At 37.5% G+C, this 19117-nt stretch overlaps 2 protein-coding genes across 2 annotated transcripts; one reads left to right on the forward strand and one right to left on the reverse strand.

Annotated features, from left to right (window-relative positions):
- Positions 1-4612: 4612 nt before the first annotated feature.
- Positions 4613-9789, reverse strand: LOC131969752 (dehydrogenase/reductase SDR family member 11-like). Its single transcript, XM_059330942.1, has 7 exons — positions 9522-9789; positions 7063-7272; positions 6523-6617; positions 5298-5427; positions 5067-5159; positions 4902-4967; positions 4613-4783 (listed from the first exon to the last, which is right to left on the reverse strand). The coding sequence occupies exons 1-7, from the start codon at positions 9651-9653 to the stop codon at positions 4742-4744; spliced, it is 768 nt and encodes a 255-aa protein (XP_059186925.1). The 5' UTR covers positions 9654-9789; the 3' UTR covers positions 4613-4741.
- A 2752-nt stretch (positions 9790-12541) lies between these two features.
- On the forward strand, positions 12542-16587 carry ca4b (carbonic anhydrase IV b). The gene is made up of 8 exons (XM_059330945.1): positions 12542-12635; positions 12866-12910; positions 13000-13164; positions 13565-13710; positions 13815-13907; positions 14501-14567; positions 14825-14988; positions 16270-16587. The coding sequence occupies exons 1-8, from the start codon at positions 12575-12577 to the stop codon at positions 16453-16455; spliced, it is 927 nt and encodes a 308-aa protein (XP_059186928.1). The 5' UTR covers positions 12542-12574; the 3' UTR covers positions 16456-16587.
- The last annotated feature ends 2530 nt before the right edge of the window (positions 16588-19117 follow it).

Here is a 19117-nt window from a genome sequence, read left to right on the forward strand (position 1 = left end):
TACTTCACCCACAAAACGATAAGTTGTATATCAAGCACTCACCCCGTGCTACTTTGTTTTTTTTCACATGGTCAATGGTGAACAAGGAATCCAAAAACTGAGAAAGCAGCAAAACTATGACATCAGTTCACAAACTCTTCGCACAACTCATGCAGTATACTCCAAGCCTAATTTTTCCAAGCATACCTACCCAAATATATGCCTTTTTAACCAAAAAACTACTCATCCAGATTCAGATGAGCTGTAGTGCACCTGCTCAAGCATGAGGCAGGAGGCTTTGGTTTGTAAAGTACAGAGAACACAACTGGATAAATGAGACTTGGATTATAGTGCACAAGCTGTGTGACAGAATGTAAATGGTTATTTTGATATACATTTGCTGACAACCCCCCGGTTTTCTTCAATTTATCAAGAATCGTCTCTTTTCTGGACTCATTTTTACCACCACACAAGTAATTGTTATACAATCAATGATTATCATTATTTTGTAGGTGGAGTATTCCTTCAAAATGCAATATATCTTTTATACACTTTTGTTTTTGCATGAATTAAAACACACAAGATCTGACATATTAATTTGTGAGCTTTAGAGGTGCTGGTGGGTGGATTTTGTTTGGTATCAATCTTCCCATGTAACTCTCTGCAGGAAAGTCAAATGCCAATAAATTTCCTTTAAACTTTGTACCTATCGGAAATTATATTCTGATAAAATATGACATTAATATGATAAAAGATAGAGAGATTAGATAAGTCATTTTGAGTGCATTCTCCTGTTATCTCAGCTGGAAATATTTAATCAAAAGGAGAAAATTGTAAATCTAAAACTCAGAGGCTTAACACTAACCTGCTTAACCTGATTTAATTTTTATTTTCCATACTGCATGCACAGAAACCTTGCCAAGAAAAAATGTTTATTTATTGCCTCTTTTCTCAAAAGGGGACTTTGGCATATATCTGCCCCCCCTCTATGTAGGTCTCAGGCAGGGTCACATTCTCTGCACAGATTAGGTGCTCACTTTGCACTTAACGCTCACCTCTCAGCACTGAAAGGGTTGTAACACCCAGTGCGGAGGCTGAAATCCCTCCAGGTCAGCTGATTCTCACATGCTCGTTTAAGACGAATTGATCTGGATGAGTTTTGGAAAGGGTGAGGTGTCCAAGCTAGATTTGCACCACATCGGATACATAAAAAAATAAAATGCACTGTTAAGAAAAGATTTTCAGATATACTGCGCAGGATAAGATTATCTAGTGTGAATCTTGCAAACAGTGGGAAACGATGCAACAATGCAGACTTTCATGCTACAGCCCAAGCTTTTTGGAAGACACCCAAGCATTCAAAGGAGCTTGGCATTCAGACACGATCATAAGCTGACATGGCAGTGCGGCTAACACAGTTAGATCTGTGATAAGACCATTTCTCACAGGGAGGGGAGGAAAAGTGGAAGGAATTTTCCATTACGTCTGCAAGGTTAATTATGCTTTGGGTTCATTTTTACACTTATATTTATGCACACGTTTGCATAAAGATTGAAACAAGCTTGGGAATTCAAAATGCAAATGACTATGATGCAAAGAATAACCTACATAGCAAATATTATTATTTATGAAAAAATACTTACAGATACACAATTAAATTTTTCATAATGAATTAAAAACTGAACTTGAGTCCATGGGTTTAACTTTCGCCTGTACAAATCAGATTTATAAGAGGATAAAGAATGATTAACACACTTACAGAAGTCTCTCTCTCAGAGACACTAATAGTGTTTACAAATGTTAAAATATGTAACTGTATTTATTAACAGATCTTGTATTAATATTAATTCTACAATAAGGTTTGGAATCACAAAGTTGTTGTTTTTTCCTGAAACAGTGGGGATAGTTGGGACTTTTTTTTCATTAAAACTGAATTAGTCTCTTGATTAGGTTTTGGTTTTACATAAATATGTCAGTAAGCAAAAGCTTTGGTTTCCCTTTAAATCACCTACATGACCTTAGTACCTCCCCAGGGGTTTGGGGGATTAACTTAAAGAGTCTTGAGATGATTAATGGCACCAAAAAATAAGGAATAAGACAAGTAAAAGCCTACAAACCAAGAGGAGGTGCAGAAGTATAGTTTTTCTCAGACCAGTGGAATTATAATATGCTCAAAGATTACTATGACATTTGTGCCAAGTGACACCAAAAATAAACTGCCTTCGCCAACTTTTAAGTGCAGTGCAGACTCACTGTTATTGGAGTGAAGATGGGATGAATCATGAGGGGATTTGATGCCCTGTGGTTGATATATAGCACAAAAATGTCTTTCTGTATGTGGACACCTGTGAAAAAAAGGTTAAAATAGTGAAATCACTGAGCTCTGCTGAAAAAACATACATTTCCTGAACCTATGTGATATGTGCAGCTGATGCTCCTCTGTGGTGCATGATTGGATGGACTTTGAAGAGCGGGGTCGTGTCAGGGTCGTGACCCCAGCCCGTTTGCTTTGAAATGTATGAGATGTGTTTTGAGGCACGCTCTGGTGAGGCAGAAAAACACACAAAGGGACATACACTCCATAGTATGAGTGATAATGCGAGGACATCACGCTCTGTGGCTTCCCATTAGATCAGGAATCCAATAATCCATCATATTCACCAACACAGAGGAGGATTTATTGATCGAGAGAAACTAACCTGTGGTGGTTAAATTGGCTGGTGTGGCACTGATGGATGAAGGAGAGGGATGTTGTGCTTCTGCTCTTAGAGATGATCCTGTTCTTCAGTTTGAGTGTAGGTTGTGTAAAATAGTATCTTTACAGTAATTCTAGTATGTTTCGCACACCGTGGCAAAAAACCCCTAAACAATAAAAAGTATTTGAATGAATAATATATGAAAGAAAAGCTATATTCTTTAAAGAATAAAACTAAGGAAGAAGACCAGAACAGGTGAATAAGCATCAATAAAACACATTAAACAAAGAGCTCTGAACTGTCATCTGTCCTGCATCCTTTGAAGATTAAAACAATGTAATGATTCTAATAAAAATAATTACGCCTGCTGTACTTTACAATGAGTCATCTTACAGCACAAACAGCATAAGTGGAAAAATGTTGTTGACTGTTGATAACTGGACGTTGCAATGACACCTGTTCAGGAGGCAGAATATTTATACCTGTTCAGTGCAACAATTTTGAGCGTGAAGGAATTATGAATTATGAATAATGAAGCAGTGTGTAGGATTTAGTAGCACCTAGTGGTGAAATGGCAGATTGCAACCAACTAAATACCTCTCTGCCTACCCCTCATCCCATCATGGAGGACTCCAGGAGAGACGACCAGGCTCACAACAGTTCTTAGTTTCAGGTGATTAAACACACACAAGAAAACATTTGAATACTGTATAGAATTTCTGCCAATAGATCCCCATGGATTCTACACACTGTTACACTGTAATTACAACATTTTTAAGTCTCAGAGTCTAAAATATTGATGTGCTGCATTTCTGTGCAATATAGAACACAAAAGCAGAACATAAACTGTAAGACAAAAAAGTTTACAATACAAGACAGGAAGATGCCTTATTATGCTTCAAGCCCAGTAATCATTGAATTTTCGTGTCAGGTGACAGTGGCAAAGACTTGCCCCCGTTTCTCTGACACACATTTTCTGTTTGGGTTTTTCAGTCTCGTCACAAAACAGCGAGCCAAGTTCTTTACAAACATTTGTGTGTGTACAAATGTAGGCTCTGTGTAAATGGATCTTCATTAACATGAGAAAGACGGTGGCAGTGGTGGTTGGCAGTCCCCAGCTAACCTTGGCTTTGCTTCAGACTGGAAGCTGAGTAGGAACCTCCCTGGCACTGCAAGTGGCACTGGTGGACTCAACGAGGAGGGCTGCCAGCCCCCGTGGTGCCCCAGCGTAAAAAAATACAGCCAAGTGTCTTCTCTAATGCCTCTTCTGTAAATAAAGATGGATAAAGTGTCCTTCCAGTACAGAAAATGTAACGCAGTGTTCTTTAGAGTGATACATTACATTACATGTCATTAAGATGATGCTTTTGTCCAAAGCAACTTACAATAAGGGCATTCAACCCTAATGGTGAAAGCCTCAGACCACAGGAATCAAGCATAACTTTTAAGAGCTACAGGAGTGATATATATATATATATATATATATATATATAGATAGATAGATAGATAGACAGATAGACAGATAGATAGACAGATAGACAGATAGATAGATAGGGAGTTATATTGTAAAGGAGATTTACTCAGTGGTAATCAAATATTTTACTTTAGTAAAAAATATTATTAGTATTGTATCACTATTTTGGCAGTATATTACTATTAGTCTAAAATGTTAATTAATTAATTAATTAAAATAGAATTAAAATAATCCCCTGCATTACTTTCCAACCTTTTTTTTTTGTTCATTTTGTTCATATCTGTCTTATATTTTGCTAATGATTTTGGGATATTGTAAAGCTGTATTTCCAGGATAGTTTAAAAACCTAAATATATTTAAAAAAAACTTCAAATGTATTAAAATATTCTCAATATTTGTGATTTATATTTTATGTGTTTTAGACATCCCTCTGTATAAAAATAAACTTAAAGTGCAACAAATGTTAAATTCGAATCAGAAATTTTATTTTGTAAGTGCAAAATTAGAGTAGAAATTTCAGAACCACAGTTGTTCCTTGATCAGATAAAGTCATTGCAGTGAAGGTGAGGTATGTGTCAGTGTTGTGCAATAGCTACAACACCTGCTCCACAGGCCGCATCTGGATGTCTCCAATCTGAAAGACACATGTGAATGTTAACACATGTGAATGTTATCTCATAATGGGTAAAGTTAAAGAGCAAAGGTTCAAAAAATGTGTGTGAGAATTCATAGAAAAACATGAAAACACACACCTGCACGTGTGGAGGGGCACTTAGGACGTATGTTACAGAGTTAGCAACATCGATTGCTTCCAAAGCCTGAAAGAGAGGTGAAATAATATGTACTGCTTCAATTGTTCAGACACTTTTTTATGCAAGTGATTATAACAAAACCCTGAGAATGCAGAAAACATTTACCTTAAATTTAGTGTATGCAGTTGCAGCTTTATCAGCGTTGTTGCTATAGAGTCGCGGAGCAAATTCTGTCTCCACTACACCAGGAGAAATACACTGGGAAAAGAGAGGATTATCAAAAGTGACATACTGTATTTGTCTTTTATTTAAGTTTTTGACATTTTAATTGTTTATAAAAGCCCAGACTTGAAGACTGAATGTGGAGAGAGGAAAATATATTTTATTCTGTCTCACTGTGGCTCTGATGTGGGTGTTGGCCTCACGCAGCTCCTGTCTCAGGCCCTCCGTCAGCGCCGTCACAGCGAACTTGGTGGAGCTGTAGAAATGTACATCGGTACTGTGGACGACACGATGTCCGCTCATGCTGCAACAGAAGACGTAGGAGAGTTTAACAAAATGTGCCCATATGACTTCAGCCCCTAAAAGCTGTGGATGCTGAAAAATCCCTAAAAATGTCTGTCCACATATGACTCATTTATGCAAGTATTTTTTTAAGCAAAATGCCAAACATTTTCTACTTCGAGCTACATTTGCAACTTTTGTCTTGTTTGATCATCAACTGAATATCTTTTGGGGCTTTTTTCTGACTGTTGGTTGAACAATTCAAGGCTTCAGGATGTTGCGACTGTTTCTGACATTTTATGAACCAAACTATTAATTAATAAAGAAAATAATCAGTAGACTAACCAGTACTGACAATCATGTAAATCATTTGGTTTAGAAAATGAGAAAATAATGAAAAATGATCATCTCAGTTCAAGGTGATGTCTTAAAATGTCTTGTTTTGTCAGTCCAAAGGGGAGGGGCCAGACTAAGAGCGATTCGAAGATCCTAATTAAGCAGACCCACGATGACCAGAGACCGGCACGGATAAACTGGGGCCCCCTCCTGGAGCCAGATCGGGGCCCGGCCGGGCTCAGCCCAAAGAAGGAGCTGAGTCAAAAGGCAAAGCTCTCGATTTACCGACCCATCTATGTTCCAACCCTCACCTATGGTCATGAACTTTGGGTAGTGACGGAATGAATGAGATTGCGGATACAATGCAAAAAAATGAGTTTCTTCTGTAGGGTGGCTGGGCTAAGCCTTAGAGATAGAGTAAGGAGCTCGGACATCTGGAGGGAGTTCGGAGTAGAGCTGCTGCTCCTTCGCGTTGTAAGGAGCCAGCTGGGGAGAGGAACATTTGGAATGCCCTAATTATCCTGCTGCCCCTGCGACCCGACCACGGATAAGCGGAGAAAAATGGATGGATGGAAGGATGGCTCTATAAAGCAGTGTAGCCAACTGCCATAGTTGAAATTTGAATGATAATAGAAGTTCTAAGAAGTTCTATGTTCTATGAAGTTCTATGAAGAAACATATATTTGGGTGAAAGGACGAGATATTAAATTGACAGAACTGTCTTTCACAAACATGACAATCATTTTTAATCATTAATCATCATCAGTAAATAAAAAAGTACCTGTTTAAGTTGATGATGTGCCCATCGTCAACATTTCTTTCTTTCATTGACTGATACGCTTCACGGGTACAAATACACAATGCAAGAACGTTCACCTGCAAGACACAAACAACATCTTAATACCTTCCTGGACCTCCAGTCTGACAGTGGAAACAACGGAAATGACTTAATCATTCATTCTTACAGGGAAACTGCATTTTAGCCACTCTGTAAAAATATAAACGAGTGTAGGAGACATTTCCCTCCTTTTAGCTGGAACTTGACTTTGTTTCTCTTAAGATTATCTCTATTTTCTCATGTCCTGTAATTTATTGCATCTGATGCACTAAAGCCTAACTGATCTTAAATAACGTCACTATTTTTTGACTTGTCATACTATGAAAAGCAGTTGTTTTTTTGTTTTGTTTTTACCCAGGAAGCCATGCACAATACCAGAATCCAGCAACGGAAGCAGCTAAACAAGTATCATAGTTTAAATTCATGTCTTTAATTATATGTATAATATTTCATTTTTTTAATTAAAAACCCTTGCGCTCTTACATCCAGCATGTTCTTCCAGGCGCTGGTGTTGCCATTTAACAGAGACTCTGGATGAGCCAAGCCCGCGTTGTTGATGCACACATCCACCCCTTGGTGCTGTGCTTTAATGGCAGCGAACATGGACAGAATCTCCTCCTCATTGTTCAAGTCACACTTGAAAGGCAGCAAAACACCACTGTGGCCTGCACTTTGACACTCAGCTGCCAGTTTCTGAAATCAAAGGGAAAAGTCAGACAGACAATCAGCTTTGTAGCCAACTCACACAATCCACCTCACTTTCCTTCAGAGGGTTAACTGGGTTATAATATACTATAATATTGTAGATAAGAAGAACATCATGCACAACATATAATGCAACTGCAAGAAAAGTATTTCATATATTACTTTTTGGATAAGGTAGGAGTTTTCTTTCTGACTTGAAAACTTGAGTTAACTCCGGGGCATTTATTACCATATATCTCACAGGGAATGGGTCAGCTGAGGTGAGTTTGGACACATCTCATCTCTTGTTTGATTTACCTAGACCAGGGATGGGCAACTGGAGGCCCGGGGGCCGCATACGGCCCGCACCCTCACTTGAAGTGGCCCTCAGTACAACTACATGCATTTGAGCATGAAATCTTAAAAGTGCACTGTAAAAATGCACAAAATTACTTCTTGCAATTAATGTTGGTATGCTGTTCTTACACTGATAAAAAAGAAATTACAGTAAAGTGGTTATTTTTTATTTGCTTCAAACCTTTTGTATTCCTATTTATACTGCTATACATGCATTTGAGAATGAAATATGTTAGATTACTGCTCTGTAAACATATTTAAAATTGCAGTTTCATCATATCTGGTGAAGTGCACGGCCCTATATGTGGCCCTGTGGTAGTGTCGATGAAAAATTGTGGCCCCCTCCAGCATTTAAGTTGCCCATCCCTGACCTAGACGAATACGGGGCCCGACTGCAGCAGTCAACAATTTGTGAAAGTGTGTGGAGAGTTGTGTTCACTGTTATGTGCCTTGTGTGCTTAACCAGACTTGTAAATGTGTAAAAGAATCTCTAAATGTGTATTGAGCATGTGAATGTGTACAGGAAACATCGTAATGCAGATTTACAGATAAACTTCTATATTTTTACACATTTACAAGTCTCATTATACACATGCACACGGCTTCAGATACTCTTTACACATATTAGTATACTTTTGCTACAAAAATGGAGGAGAAGAACAAACAAGCCTCATTTGATATACTGAAATTTCAGTGCAGAAAATAGGACCTTTTATTAGGCTATGTTATCTTTAAAAGGCTGGAGGACACCCTGTTTTAACTTGTCTATATTCAGGGATGGATAATGTATTATCTTGCAGTCATGATGCAAAGTTAACAGCAACATTTAAGAAAAGGAGACTTTTCTTCGTAATTTCCCCTTCAGGGGCTGTTGCGGGTTCAAGATATTTGAATGAAAATGGGCTCTATGGGTAGCCATATGTCTCCTTTTTACATGCATACCGACTTTATTATGATAAAATGCAGTTTAAGGTAAAAACCACATAGTATTCATCATCCAATCGCCGAAAGTAACAGAAATCTCCAAACTTACCAATGTTTTTGAAACCAAATCACAGCATGGATTTTCCTGTGTTGTTCCACTTGTGTTGGTTTATTGATCTAATATTCTGAAGGGGTTTTTGACCATTTTTATCCATTTTCAAATAAAAAACAATTGCCTTATTCAGCACTAAATGTGTGTAACAAATGGCATCAACCCAGTAATTGCTGCAACAACTTATGGGACATAATTGAGCGTGGAAATGGACTTCGAAAAGCCATACATTAATGTTCTGAACCATTATACGCCCTATTAGTTATAATTAATTGATTATTTCATTCCTATGAGAGATTTATGACTAGAACAACTTGACACACCGCATCTCAAATCTTCAGATCCACATCTTTCAGATTATGACATGAATACCACTTGTGACATTTATTGTTGACCTGCTTTCTCCCCCTAAAAATCTACAGTCCACAAAACCATACTCTTTGTTACAGATGACAGAATGATAAGGAAATGAATTGTAACCGCCCATCTTCAGTAGCTTACATAAGAGTGATACAGCTGAAAAATGTTTGTATAAACAAGGAAGTTTACAACAATAAGTTGTGCATAACTTTAAGCGTTGTTTGTGCTTTTTGCAGCCTACAAAATAATAACTCAAACGCGTTTATTAGCCAATAGCGAGGACAAGACACTTTAAAACATTTTTTAACGTTTTCACGTCTGCAACAACTAGGTTAACGTTAGTCAGTTTCAGTTGTCTTTATAACTTTCACTTAAGGATTACATTTCGTTTCGAAGTTGAGCTAACAGCTAACATTGGTTTGTATCTGTTCTCCCTGTGAACTGGGCTGTTACTCGTTAAATCCCCGAACAAAGTGCAGACATAACTTTTAAATTCATAACAAACCTGTATTTTTTCGACGTCCCTGGCGCAGCCCACCACCTTCATACCGTACCGGACCAACTCCTTCGCTATGGCCGCACCGATCCCGACCGAAGCTCCGGTCACCAGAGCCACTCTGCCCCTCCAGCGGTCCATCACAGCCGACACACCGGTTACCTGCTCTCTGACACAAAAACACCCTGAGAAAAAGGAGAGTGACAACCGAGTGAAGCCGCAGAGGAGGAGGCGACCCGGAGCTCCAGCAGCCAGCTGATCTTGAACGCAGCACTCTGGAAGCAGATCAGTTCCGTCAACGTCAAAAACGTCACTGTGTTGCATTCAGGGAAAAGCTTACTATAGGATTTCGCAGAATAATGAAGTTTTCGAGGCCACGATCGGTCAGATTGTTGCAATATCGTCACCCTGTTAAAATAATCGCCTAACTAATTTTTTCAAGTTTTGCAGGAAACACAAAAAACTTAACCAAAAGTTTAGCATATGACATTTATTGATCATTTCACTCAAAAAGGATGTAACAAAGGATGGCTATTGGCATAGTAATAACACTGTGTGTAAATTATGTAACTTAAGAGAAATAAATGACTTAGGCAAGATATGGAAACACTTTATTTTGAAGGTGTCTATATAAGAGTCACACAAGTCTGTCAGAAACATGACATGACAAGTATCATGAGCATTAATGTTACTTCAAAGTGTCATTAATGTTCATGAAACAGTCCATGTCATGTTTATGACACACTCATGGCACTCTTATGTAGACACCTTCAAAATAAAGTGTTACCATATCTTGCTTAAGTCACAAAGGCATGTTCAAAAAATTCAAAAAACATTTTATTTTGACTTAGGCATAATAAATCCGCTTAAGTCACACACTTGACATAGGCGATTATCTTAAAGAGGTAAAATCACATGATCTGATCAACTGAGGATGTAGGCGATTTTACCATAGGTGGCCGGCGTCATGAGGAGATGATTTAGGCAAAAAAAACAAAAACAATTTTGACAAAAAATGACTTAGGCGATTATTTTAACAATGTGACGATATGATGGAAAAAGCAACTTTGAATTTTTCACATACTAAAATACTACACTACCACTGAAATGCTGGCTACATTTTTAAAGTTGTTTTTCTCATGTCGTACAAAAAATGTAAAACAAATGTTAGGGCCTGAGCACATAGTGCCAGGGGTCCAAGGTGTCTGGCCCTGAAAGTGCAAGGAATCCTTTGTTTTTGGAGAGATAATTTACAAAATTTTAAGCACCACAAACTCCATTCAGGAAACAGCATCCTACTAGATGGTTGCACAGACACATCAACCACCAATATCCTCGACATGCAGCAAGGTGTGAGAGCATGTTTCTCACTGCTTTAATTATTTTGCATTTTAATGTTTGTAATTTACAGTATTTGTCATATAGTGACACAGATTCATGTGTCCTCGACCTGCATCTTTTGTTTTCTAATGTACACACCTTCTCACTCAATGGTTTGTTGTTGCTTTTTTAAACATCAGACATTAAAACTATGAAAGAACACATGGGACTATGTAGTTAAAACACTTTTTAGATTCTTCGAAGTATCGACCCTTGTTTTGATGACAGCTTTGCACATTTCTGTTATTCTCTCAGTCAGATTCATGAAGTGTTCATCTGAAATGGTTTTCAGTTAACATATGCACCTTGTCAAGAGTTCATTTGTTGAATTTCTTGTCTTCTTAATGTGTTTGAGACCATCAAAGTAAAAGGTGGCTACTTGTGAAGAATCTAAAATATAAATCATATTCTGGTTTGTTTAATGTAGAAAATGTGAAATATACACAAAATGTGTAAAAAAAAAAAAAAAAAAAGGTGTGTCCAAGCTTTTGACTGGTACCTTTATTCTACAAGTGTATATTTTAATGTAAATGTGTACACAGGCAGCTGTGCCTTAAAGGTTAGAAAAGCTACTGGAAGGTTATCGGTTCAATCCCAGCAGAATTAATCTGAGTGGAGAAGTAAAAAAGCAGCATAAGCAGCTAAGGAGCCCTTGAGAAATCTGCATGCGTAAATTAATGCCACCCTTTTTCTCTACCTTGTATAGCTGTGGGACATGAAACGCCTCCACAACTGCCAATCTTTCAAAACATGAAATTTTTAACAAAATGTGGTGCACAAAAACAAAGGACAGCCGGCCTCATCATTTTAATATCAACAGAGTCTTACGAATCCAAATAATATATACATTAATTAAAAAGTTTTATGAAATCTTTGTTTATTTTTTGTTCATGTCTAGTCTATTAGTTGTTTTCCAAGCTGCAACTGATTAGCAACATGTGATAGATTATTAGCTCTCATCTACTCAGCATGCTTGTATTTTTTGCATGGATGTTAGTTCTGCTTACATAGTTTCAAACCAAATAAACTCCATGTTAGTTCTGCTTACATAGTTTCAAACCAAATAAACTCCATGTTGACGTAATCAACTCTATCTCTGACAATACTGAAATGACATGCCCATGAAAAGAGCCAGAGAAGAAGAATATGAGTTATATACAAACACAGAACACACTGTAAATTAACAGACTAGTTGGGATCTAATTAAATGTATATGTGTTTCAAAATAAAACAAAGGGAAACACATGTTGCATAACAATATTACTCATAAAAGCAGCAGCAGTTACAGAATACCAACAGTAGTAGTAATTGTAGATGGATTGCGTCTGTCATTTACTGATAACTTTGCCTCTCAGAGGTCATTAACAAAAGAAAATCGGCCTTGCACCTCAGTAGGTTCACCATATCTGATCAGCTGTCAAACAAACCTAAACTTCATCATTCAGGCTGTCAGTTTTCGGGCCCAACCTCATGAATAAGGGTCCAGTCATTATCTTGTCCTGAGATATGAGTGTTTGCTGTGTATCAGTGGTCACAAGGGTCGGGGGTCATAAAATCAAAGCAGTGGGCGGGGTTGATAAGTGGACCTGTCTTATAACACGCTGGTTGAACTGTTTTCTGGCATCTTCTTCCAAACAGTCAATTCAAAGCAGGCAGACTCGGACACATACAGTGCTTTCACAATGCTGCTTGTACCGGTTTTGTTTTTGTTTGCGTCTTCGATAAGGATTGTCTCAGGGGCAGGTACGTTCTCTAAGAAATAACAAAAAGTTAAGTTATTTGACTTTAGATTAGGCTTTTTTTATTTTGGGGGTTTGTTTGTGAAGAAGTTGCATGATAAAAGATTTAATTCTATTATTATCAAAATGGTTCATTACAAAGAATAAATGTCAAATTTGAATTCTTCAGCTACAGGCTTGTATTTGAATTATTATTTTATTTTTTTACTATTAACCTTATTTCAAACCTTGCAGCTTGGTGCTACCAGTCCCAGTTTGCATGCAGTCACACCTGCACAGGTAAACCTCAAAACAAGCCATTAAATTATTGAATAAAGTAAGAAAATATGTAGTTGTAGAGTAACTTTTCCAAACTGTTGCATTCACAGGTCCAGAGGTATGGGGAGTGGTTTCACAGCACTGCAGCGGCAGATTTCAGTCTCCAGTCAACATTGTTACAAGGAGAGTACTACTACATGAAAATCTTGCTCATTTTGAGTTCATCGGCTATCAGAAGGCTTTTCATGGTCACCTTGTAAATAACGGTCACGCTGGTACGTCTTTGTGTTAACTGCTGTTTCAGTTGAAAAGGAAGATTTAGTTTAAATACAGTAAGTGATACAGTGAATTTTAAACAGCTGAACTAAAATAACTGTCTTACTTCAGTCGTAAACCACTGAGATAATGATCTTACATGGTAGCGGATTTGGCAAAAAGAATAATTACAGTTTATAATGATGAAAGATAAAAAGTTCACAAGCACCGTGTTCTCTGGAATAATAAAAAAGACTCATTCAAAATTTTAAATGTCCAAAATAGATAAGAAGATAATAAGATAATAAGAAGCTGTAAAACATTTTGCACTCAATTACAAAAAAAGCCCTTTATAAACTTCACCAGAAGGTCCTTCCCCTTGTCTGAATTTTGAAATGATGACTTGAATGTTTTTTCCAGTTGTACTGGATTTACCCTCCGGTATAAAAATTAAAGGAGGAAATCTGCCTGCAACATACAAGGCAATTCAGCTTCACCTGCACTGGGGCAAAGACGGAGGACCCGGCTCTGAACATATGATTGATGGGGAACAATTTCCAATGGAGGTAAGAAATATTATGATGGAAATGTGTTGTAATTATGTGATAAAGCCCCTTTGTGTACTGTATTCAAATACATCAAATATTGTTTTGTTTTTTACCATCTACAGATGCATATCGTCCACATAAAAGAAGGATACAGCTCTTTATCGCAGGCTGCAAAAGACCGCACAGGTGTTGCTGTTCTTGGGTTCTTCTTTGAGGTGATTATACTTGATTACTGTCTAAAAAGAGCAGAAATCTGCTTAAAATTGAAGATTGATATACGTAAGTAAGATTAAACTGCATTTAGCATTCTTCTCGTGAAAATATAGTTAAGGTGCAAGGATTTTATTTAATTATTTCCAGGTATGATCCCAAAGTATGCACCACATCAGTGATTTCTCAGTTAGACTTGATCAAGTATCAGATATTTGCACATTTTAAAACTGCACTAACTAACACAGAAGAACAGGCTTTTACTCTTATGAAGGAAACATGGAGGATTATATCATTATAATGTTGACAAGGTGGTAAATTAAAGTTAAAAAAGAGCTCCTGAAATTTAAGATGCAGCTTAGATGATAAGTGGTAGGGGACTTACAATTAAATTTGTCAAGAGTTACCATCAACAATAACCTCCAATTAAGAAAAAAAAGATAAATAAATGGTTCAAGAATCGCACCCCAATGTATCTTAGCAGAGCAATTAACCTTTAAGCACCAGGATCTATTTAAACCAAAGCATCTCGAGTATTTTGTCTCAACTTTGACAAAACAATGTGACTTAACTTGAACATTTTATTCTTTCATTCCAGGAGTCCAAGTCTGCAAATAAGAAATTTGATCCACTTGTTAATGCTCTGAAATACCTCACACGACCCAGTAAGTCATATCTGCTGATATGGAAAAATAAGATAATTGTGTTTTATTATCTTCCAGCCACATTGTGCACAGGGTCCTAAATGTGCCACTGATTGTTCCAGGCGTTAGGCTAAAGTGCAATCGCGACAATGCAATAAAACACCTTTCAGCAATAAAACGATTATAACAATGAAGCTGTCACTTTGTACCTGTTTGCTGTCTAATAATACATTTCTTATTAACTACATTGTCTTGTTAATATTTCATGGAACGACCAGCCAACGGCACGACACTGAAGGGTGTGTCCCTGGAAATGTTCACACTTCCACTGGAGAACATGACCAAGTACTTTCGCTACAATGGCTCCCTCACTACACCGAACTGTGCTGAAGCTGTCATCTGGACCCTGTTTGAAAACACAATTCCTCTCAGCAGGAAGCAGGTAATTATGTAAAAAAGATCATTTGAATACTATTTTCTATTTTTACATTTTTAAAATTATATTCCCAGTGTCTAAACTCTTGTGCCTCATTTCAAAATAGGTGATCTGATGGCCTAAGAGGACAGAAATGTCATAAAATTATACTCTATATTAATATATTTTCCACTCTCATTGAGTTAAATATTTTAACCAACCCCATCCTGATCATAACTACCAAATATTCATTTTTTTATTCAAATTTTAAGGTGTTTATTGCCAGTTTGTCAACAAAACACAACTGTTGTTCTTTTTTTTCTTTTTTTAAAAATCCTACAACTATACACCAAGTACACTAAATGCTGGGTGATTTCTTTCACTGAATGTAAAATCAGGTGAAAAAGCAACAAAAACGGCTTTGGTGCATTTTTGTGCAGTGTCAGATTAATAAAAAACAACTTGTTAACTTAGAAAAAAGTGTTTTTCTTGTGCATCCAAGTAGATATATTACTACTTTTTTACTGAACGTACAAAGCGTGGTGTACTTACAATAGTTTTTTTTTTTATATAGTTACAACATAGAGTGTTTTCACTTAATGTAGGACGGGCCAGGGCAACAAAACAAACAAAAGGTTCCCTAAACTCAACATAGCTTTAGTCTCACCTGAAATAAATATAATAAATAATAGATAGAAAATACCGTTTCTAACCTTCCTAAATTAAATAATTGTTGCATGAAAGCTGTGTGCTGGCTTGTGCAGCTGCTTGGTAGATGGTAAAGTTGCCCCACTTAATGTTGTGGCGCCCATCTGAGACGAGCCAATCACAGGCTGTGGTCAGCAGCTGAATCCACCAGTGGCAGCCTTGTAACAGAACATACAGCATTTTATATTATATACAGTTTTTACCCCCAAACAGACACACATTCATATCAAAACAGCTGCCTAAAGACAACTTTGTCTCCCATCTTTAGATAAACCTATTCATGCTAGAGCAACTAATATTTGGTCCAATGTTGATTAAAATATTGATTAGAGAAGCTATCAGAAACTTTGCTGATTTCAACTACCTTTGCGTGCAAACGAACAACGCCCAAACTCCCTCCACGTTGCCAACACCCAAAGCTTCCTGCTCACCCGCCAGTAAAAGTGTTTCAAGTCATCCGGCAGACTTTTGACAACAAATGAGAGAGAAGCTCTGGGCGCTGGCAACATGGAAGGAAGCCAAACACAGCTCATCTGCACACACAAACCACACTGCAATGACACAAAGCAGACTGAAAATCTGTTGTGATTTTTGTTGCAGCTCGCTGCATTCTCCCAGCTTCACTTTGCTAATGGAAAGCAGATGATAAACACCTTCAGACCAGTGCAGCCCTTGAATGGTCGGCAGGTGTATTACTCCGGAGGCCATGTCGCACTGGTTAGCACTGTGTCGCTCATCATGTCAGTGCTCATATCCACTTCACTCTCCTTCTCTCCCTCTGTTTGATCTACTGGTACTCACCTTCTACAATAAACACAGCTGTCTGTGTCAACTTATGATTGTCAAATATGTGAAATATAATCTGCTGTATATTTAAAAGTCATGTGCTAATCTACTGTATAGACTGTGTGTGATTCAAGCACTTCAAAGCATGTGTCATAAGAATTTTCTCTCTTTGTCCTATCAAATGTGAATTGTACGTATATTTAAGTTGTAGTTTTAGCCTTCTTTTTTTTTTTCTGCAACAAACTGCACTGAAATTCACTGATCAATCAGTGTTTGTTTTGTTTCTACTCATGATTGCATGGATGCAACATTTACAGACTAATAGCAGATATTGTTATACTGCCTCTTGTGATATGTTATCTCAATAAAGGCGTTTTGATATTGAAGTGTTTCCTTCCTGTCCTGCAAACATTTGAACTCTGAACTGTCCTTTCTACGGCTTCTTTATCTAAGTTAAATTGTGTGTTAAAACACAAAAACTTTGCTACACGCTATTTAATCTCAGCTGTTTGTGAAATATCATGCAATTTATGATTAAATTAAATAAGTATTTACCTTGATTTGCAGAGAATACTAGTTCTAGTAATAGTTTTAGTAGCATGATGGTGTCTGTAATTACAGAGATGTTGTGATAACATTGTACTTGCAGTTTTTTTCCATCTGGATTATCGTAATAGACTTTACTCTGGTGTCAAAGAGTCACCTCCACTAACATCCACTATGTGGCAGCACTGAACAAGTCTGATTAGCTTGCACTTGCATTCAACTCTGTGTAGCAGTTGCTTGCTGTACATATTACAAAAGTACATTAATTCCCCTAAATGTTTAATTTCTATGTTTAGGAGTCCTGGTGAACTTTAATTTTTCTTATAGTGACATGCTAACTAACCAACAGTTATGATGTAATGAAATAGTTGGACGAAACAGTTGATAAACTCAGAACAGTTCAAACTTGGTTCATTCTAATATGCTGAAGGCTATTTGTTGACAGCAATAAAATAACTTTGCAGCAGCTATTTCACAGGAAAGGCTAAGTCAGAGTTACCATTACACAGCAGCAGAGGATTGACTGTCTGAGATTAAGCAGCACAGGTAAAACATAATTCAATCAGTCCTAAACAGGATTATACCTGCTGGTGTCATTAGATGATGCACTTGTTTTTGGCACTGACTATCTATACCACCCTAAGTACTAGAAATCACTTTGGATATAATCCCATGTGGCACAGGAATAGACGTCTGATGCAAGCACAGCCTCTGGCGCAACAGTGCTGAGATAATCTGCAGGATGCACAGTCATGCTCTCCCGCTGCAGAGGTTCAGTCCTTGTTTAATTGGACAACACACATATTGTCACAGAAAAAAATACCTTATGTGTGTGTGCATGTGTCGTTTGATGATAAAAAGTTTTTTACTGTGATATCTTGCAGCACATTAAACTTTTCTGTCAGTTTCTTCATTTGCAACCTGTTTTTCCTGTCTGTTACAGTGCTGCCTGCTTGTCTTCTCTTCTTTTTTTTTCTTTTCTCACAAGGACATCTTTTCTCGGTTTGTGCGTGCCGCCCATCCCCCACTTCCTCTTATTTCACTTGGTGTGACTCTGAGGTTTGGGTTGTCGTGACAACGGAGGACACAGGCCTGTCTCTATTCTATTTGCGAAGTTTCTGTTGTTGCAAGCATATTGCACATTTGCTGCTGGGATAGGGAAGAGCCTCGCACCAACCATCCCCCACCCACACCTTGTCACAAACATGCAGGCGCGAAATGAGTTCTGAGAAATAAACGAGATATGAATCTCTTCCTGTCATCTATGCAGACAATTTTGGACTTGAACAGCTGTACAAGACATTTGAAGAAAGTGCTGAGAAACACCAGACTCCCATTGCAAACATGAACATTTAAAATAAGGTCATTCAATCAATAAATCTGTTAATAATCTTTGATTTACTTTGATCTTTTATCATTTTGTTGGTATTTCAGTCAAAGAAAAAGGCCCCGGTGCTGCATAAGTAAAGAGTATTTTGTCCTGAGATCACTGATACACATCCACATTAATTATTACTGAGATCAATAACTGCTCTAATGTCTGACTTCTTTCTTGAAAGCAGGTGTCGCCTCAGGACTGCATGCCCTTAAAAGGGATGAGCTAACACTTGGCAGCAAGGGTGCAGACTGCAAGGTCTCACTGGGCGTGGGTTTTGAATTTGCGTGTGTGTGCAGATGTGGAAAGTAACTAAGTACACTTACTGAAATACAAGTTAAATTCTCAGGTAAGGAAACTTTTTTAGATTGTGAAACTTCCTTCCAGAGTACTACATTTATCTGGAGACCCCAGTTTCTTTAGTGAGTAAGAACATAAAAGATGTGTATAATGCTCTAAAATATACTGTATTGTTAGAATTACTAGACAAAAGTATATAGACAGCTACAGGGTTATACACATAATAAATTAAGGAATCTCTGATCAGATTTAATTCACTTAAACATTAAAACCTTTCATACATTGTACAGCAAACAATGCTTGGCTTAAACAAACTGGATTGCATGTTTCAAATACAGTTCCCACCACTGTGTGAGTGTGCGTGCATGCATAACCACATGCACGTCTGCATACACTTCCCTTCACGTATAGCTTGTGTGTGCGTGCATGTGTGTGTGTGTG

This window comes from Centropristis striata, chromosome 4, assembly GCF_030273125.1.
Source record: "Centropristis striata isolate RG_2023a ecotype Rhode Island chromosome 4, C.striata_1.0, whole genome shotgun sequence".
NCBI lineage: Eukaryota > Metazoa > Chordata > Actinopteri > Perciformes > Serranidae > Centropristis > Centropristis striata.

Excerpts from the sequence above, each read along its gene's own strand:
- LOC131969752 (XM_059330942.1), bottom strand. The coding sequence starts at position 9,653 with ATGGACCGCTGGAGGGGCAGAGTGGCTCTGGTGACCGGAGCTTCGGTC. Across the intron at positions 7,273-9,521 it reads GGGACGTCGAAAAAATACAG|AAACTGGCAGCTGAGTGTCA; the intron begins GTTTGTTATGAA and ends CTTTGATTTCAG. Across the intron at positions 6,618-7,062 it reads CCTGGAAGAACATGCTGGAT|GTGAACGTTCTTGCATTGTG; the intron begins GTAAGAGCGCAA and ends TGTGTCTTGCAG.
- ca4b (XM_059330945.1), top strand. The coding sequence starts at position 12,575 with ATGCTGCTTGTACCGGTTTTGTTTTTGTTTGCGTCTTCGATAAGGATT. Across the intron at positions 13,165-13,564 it reads TGTAAATAACGGTCACGCTG|TTGTACTGGATTTACCCTCC; the intron begins GTACGTCTTTGT and ends TGTTTTTTCCAG. Across the intron at positions 13,711-13,814 it reads GGGAACAATTTCCAATGGAG|ATGCATATCGTCCACATAAA; the intron begins GTAAGAAATATT and ends TACCATCTACAG.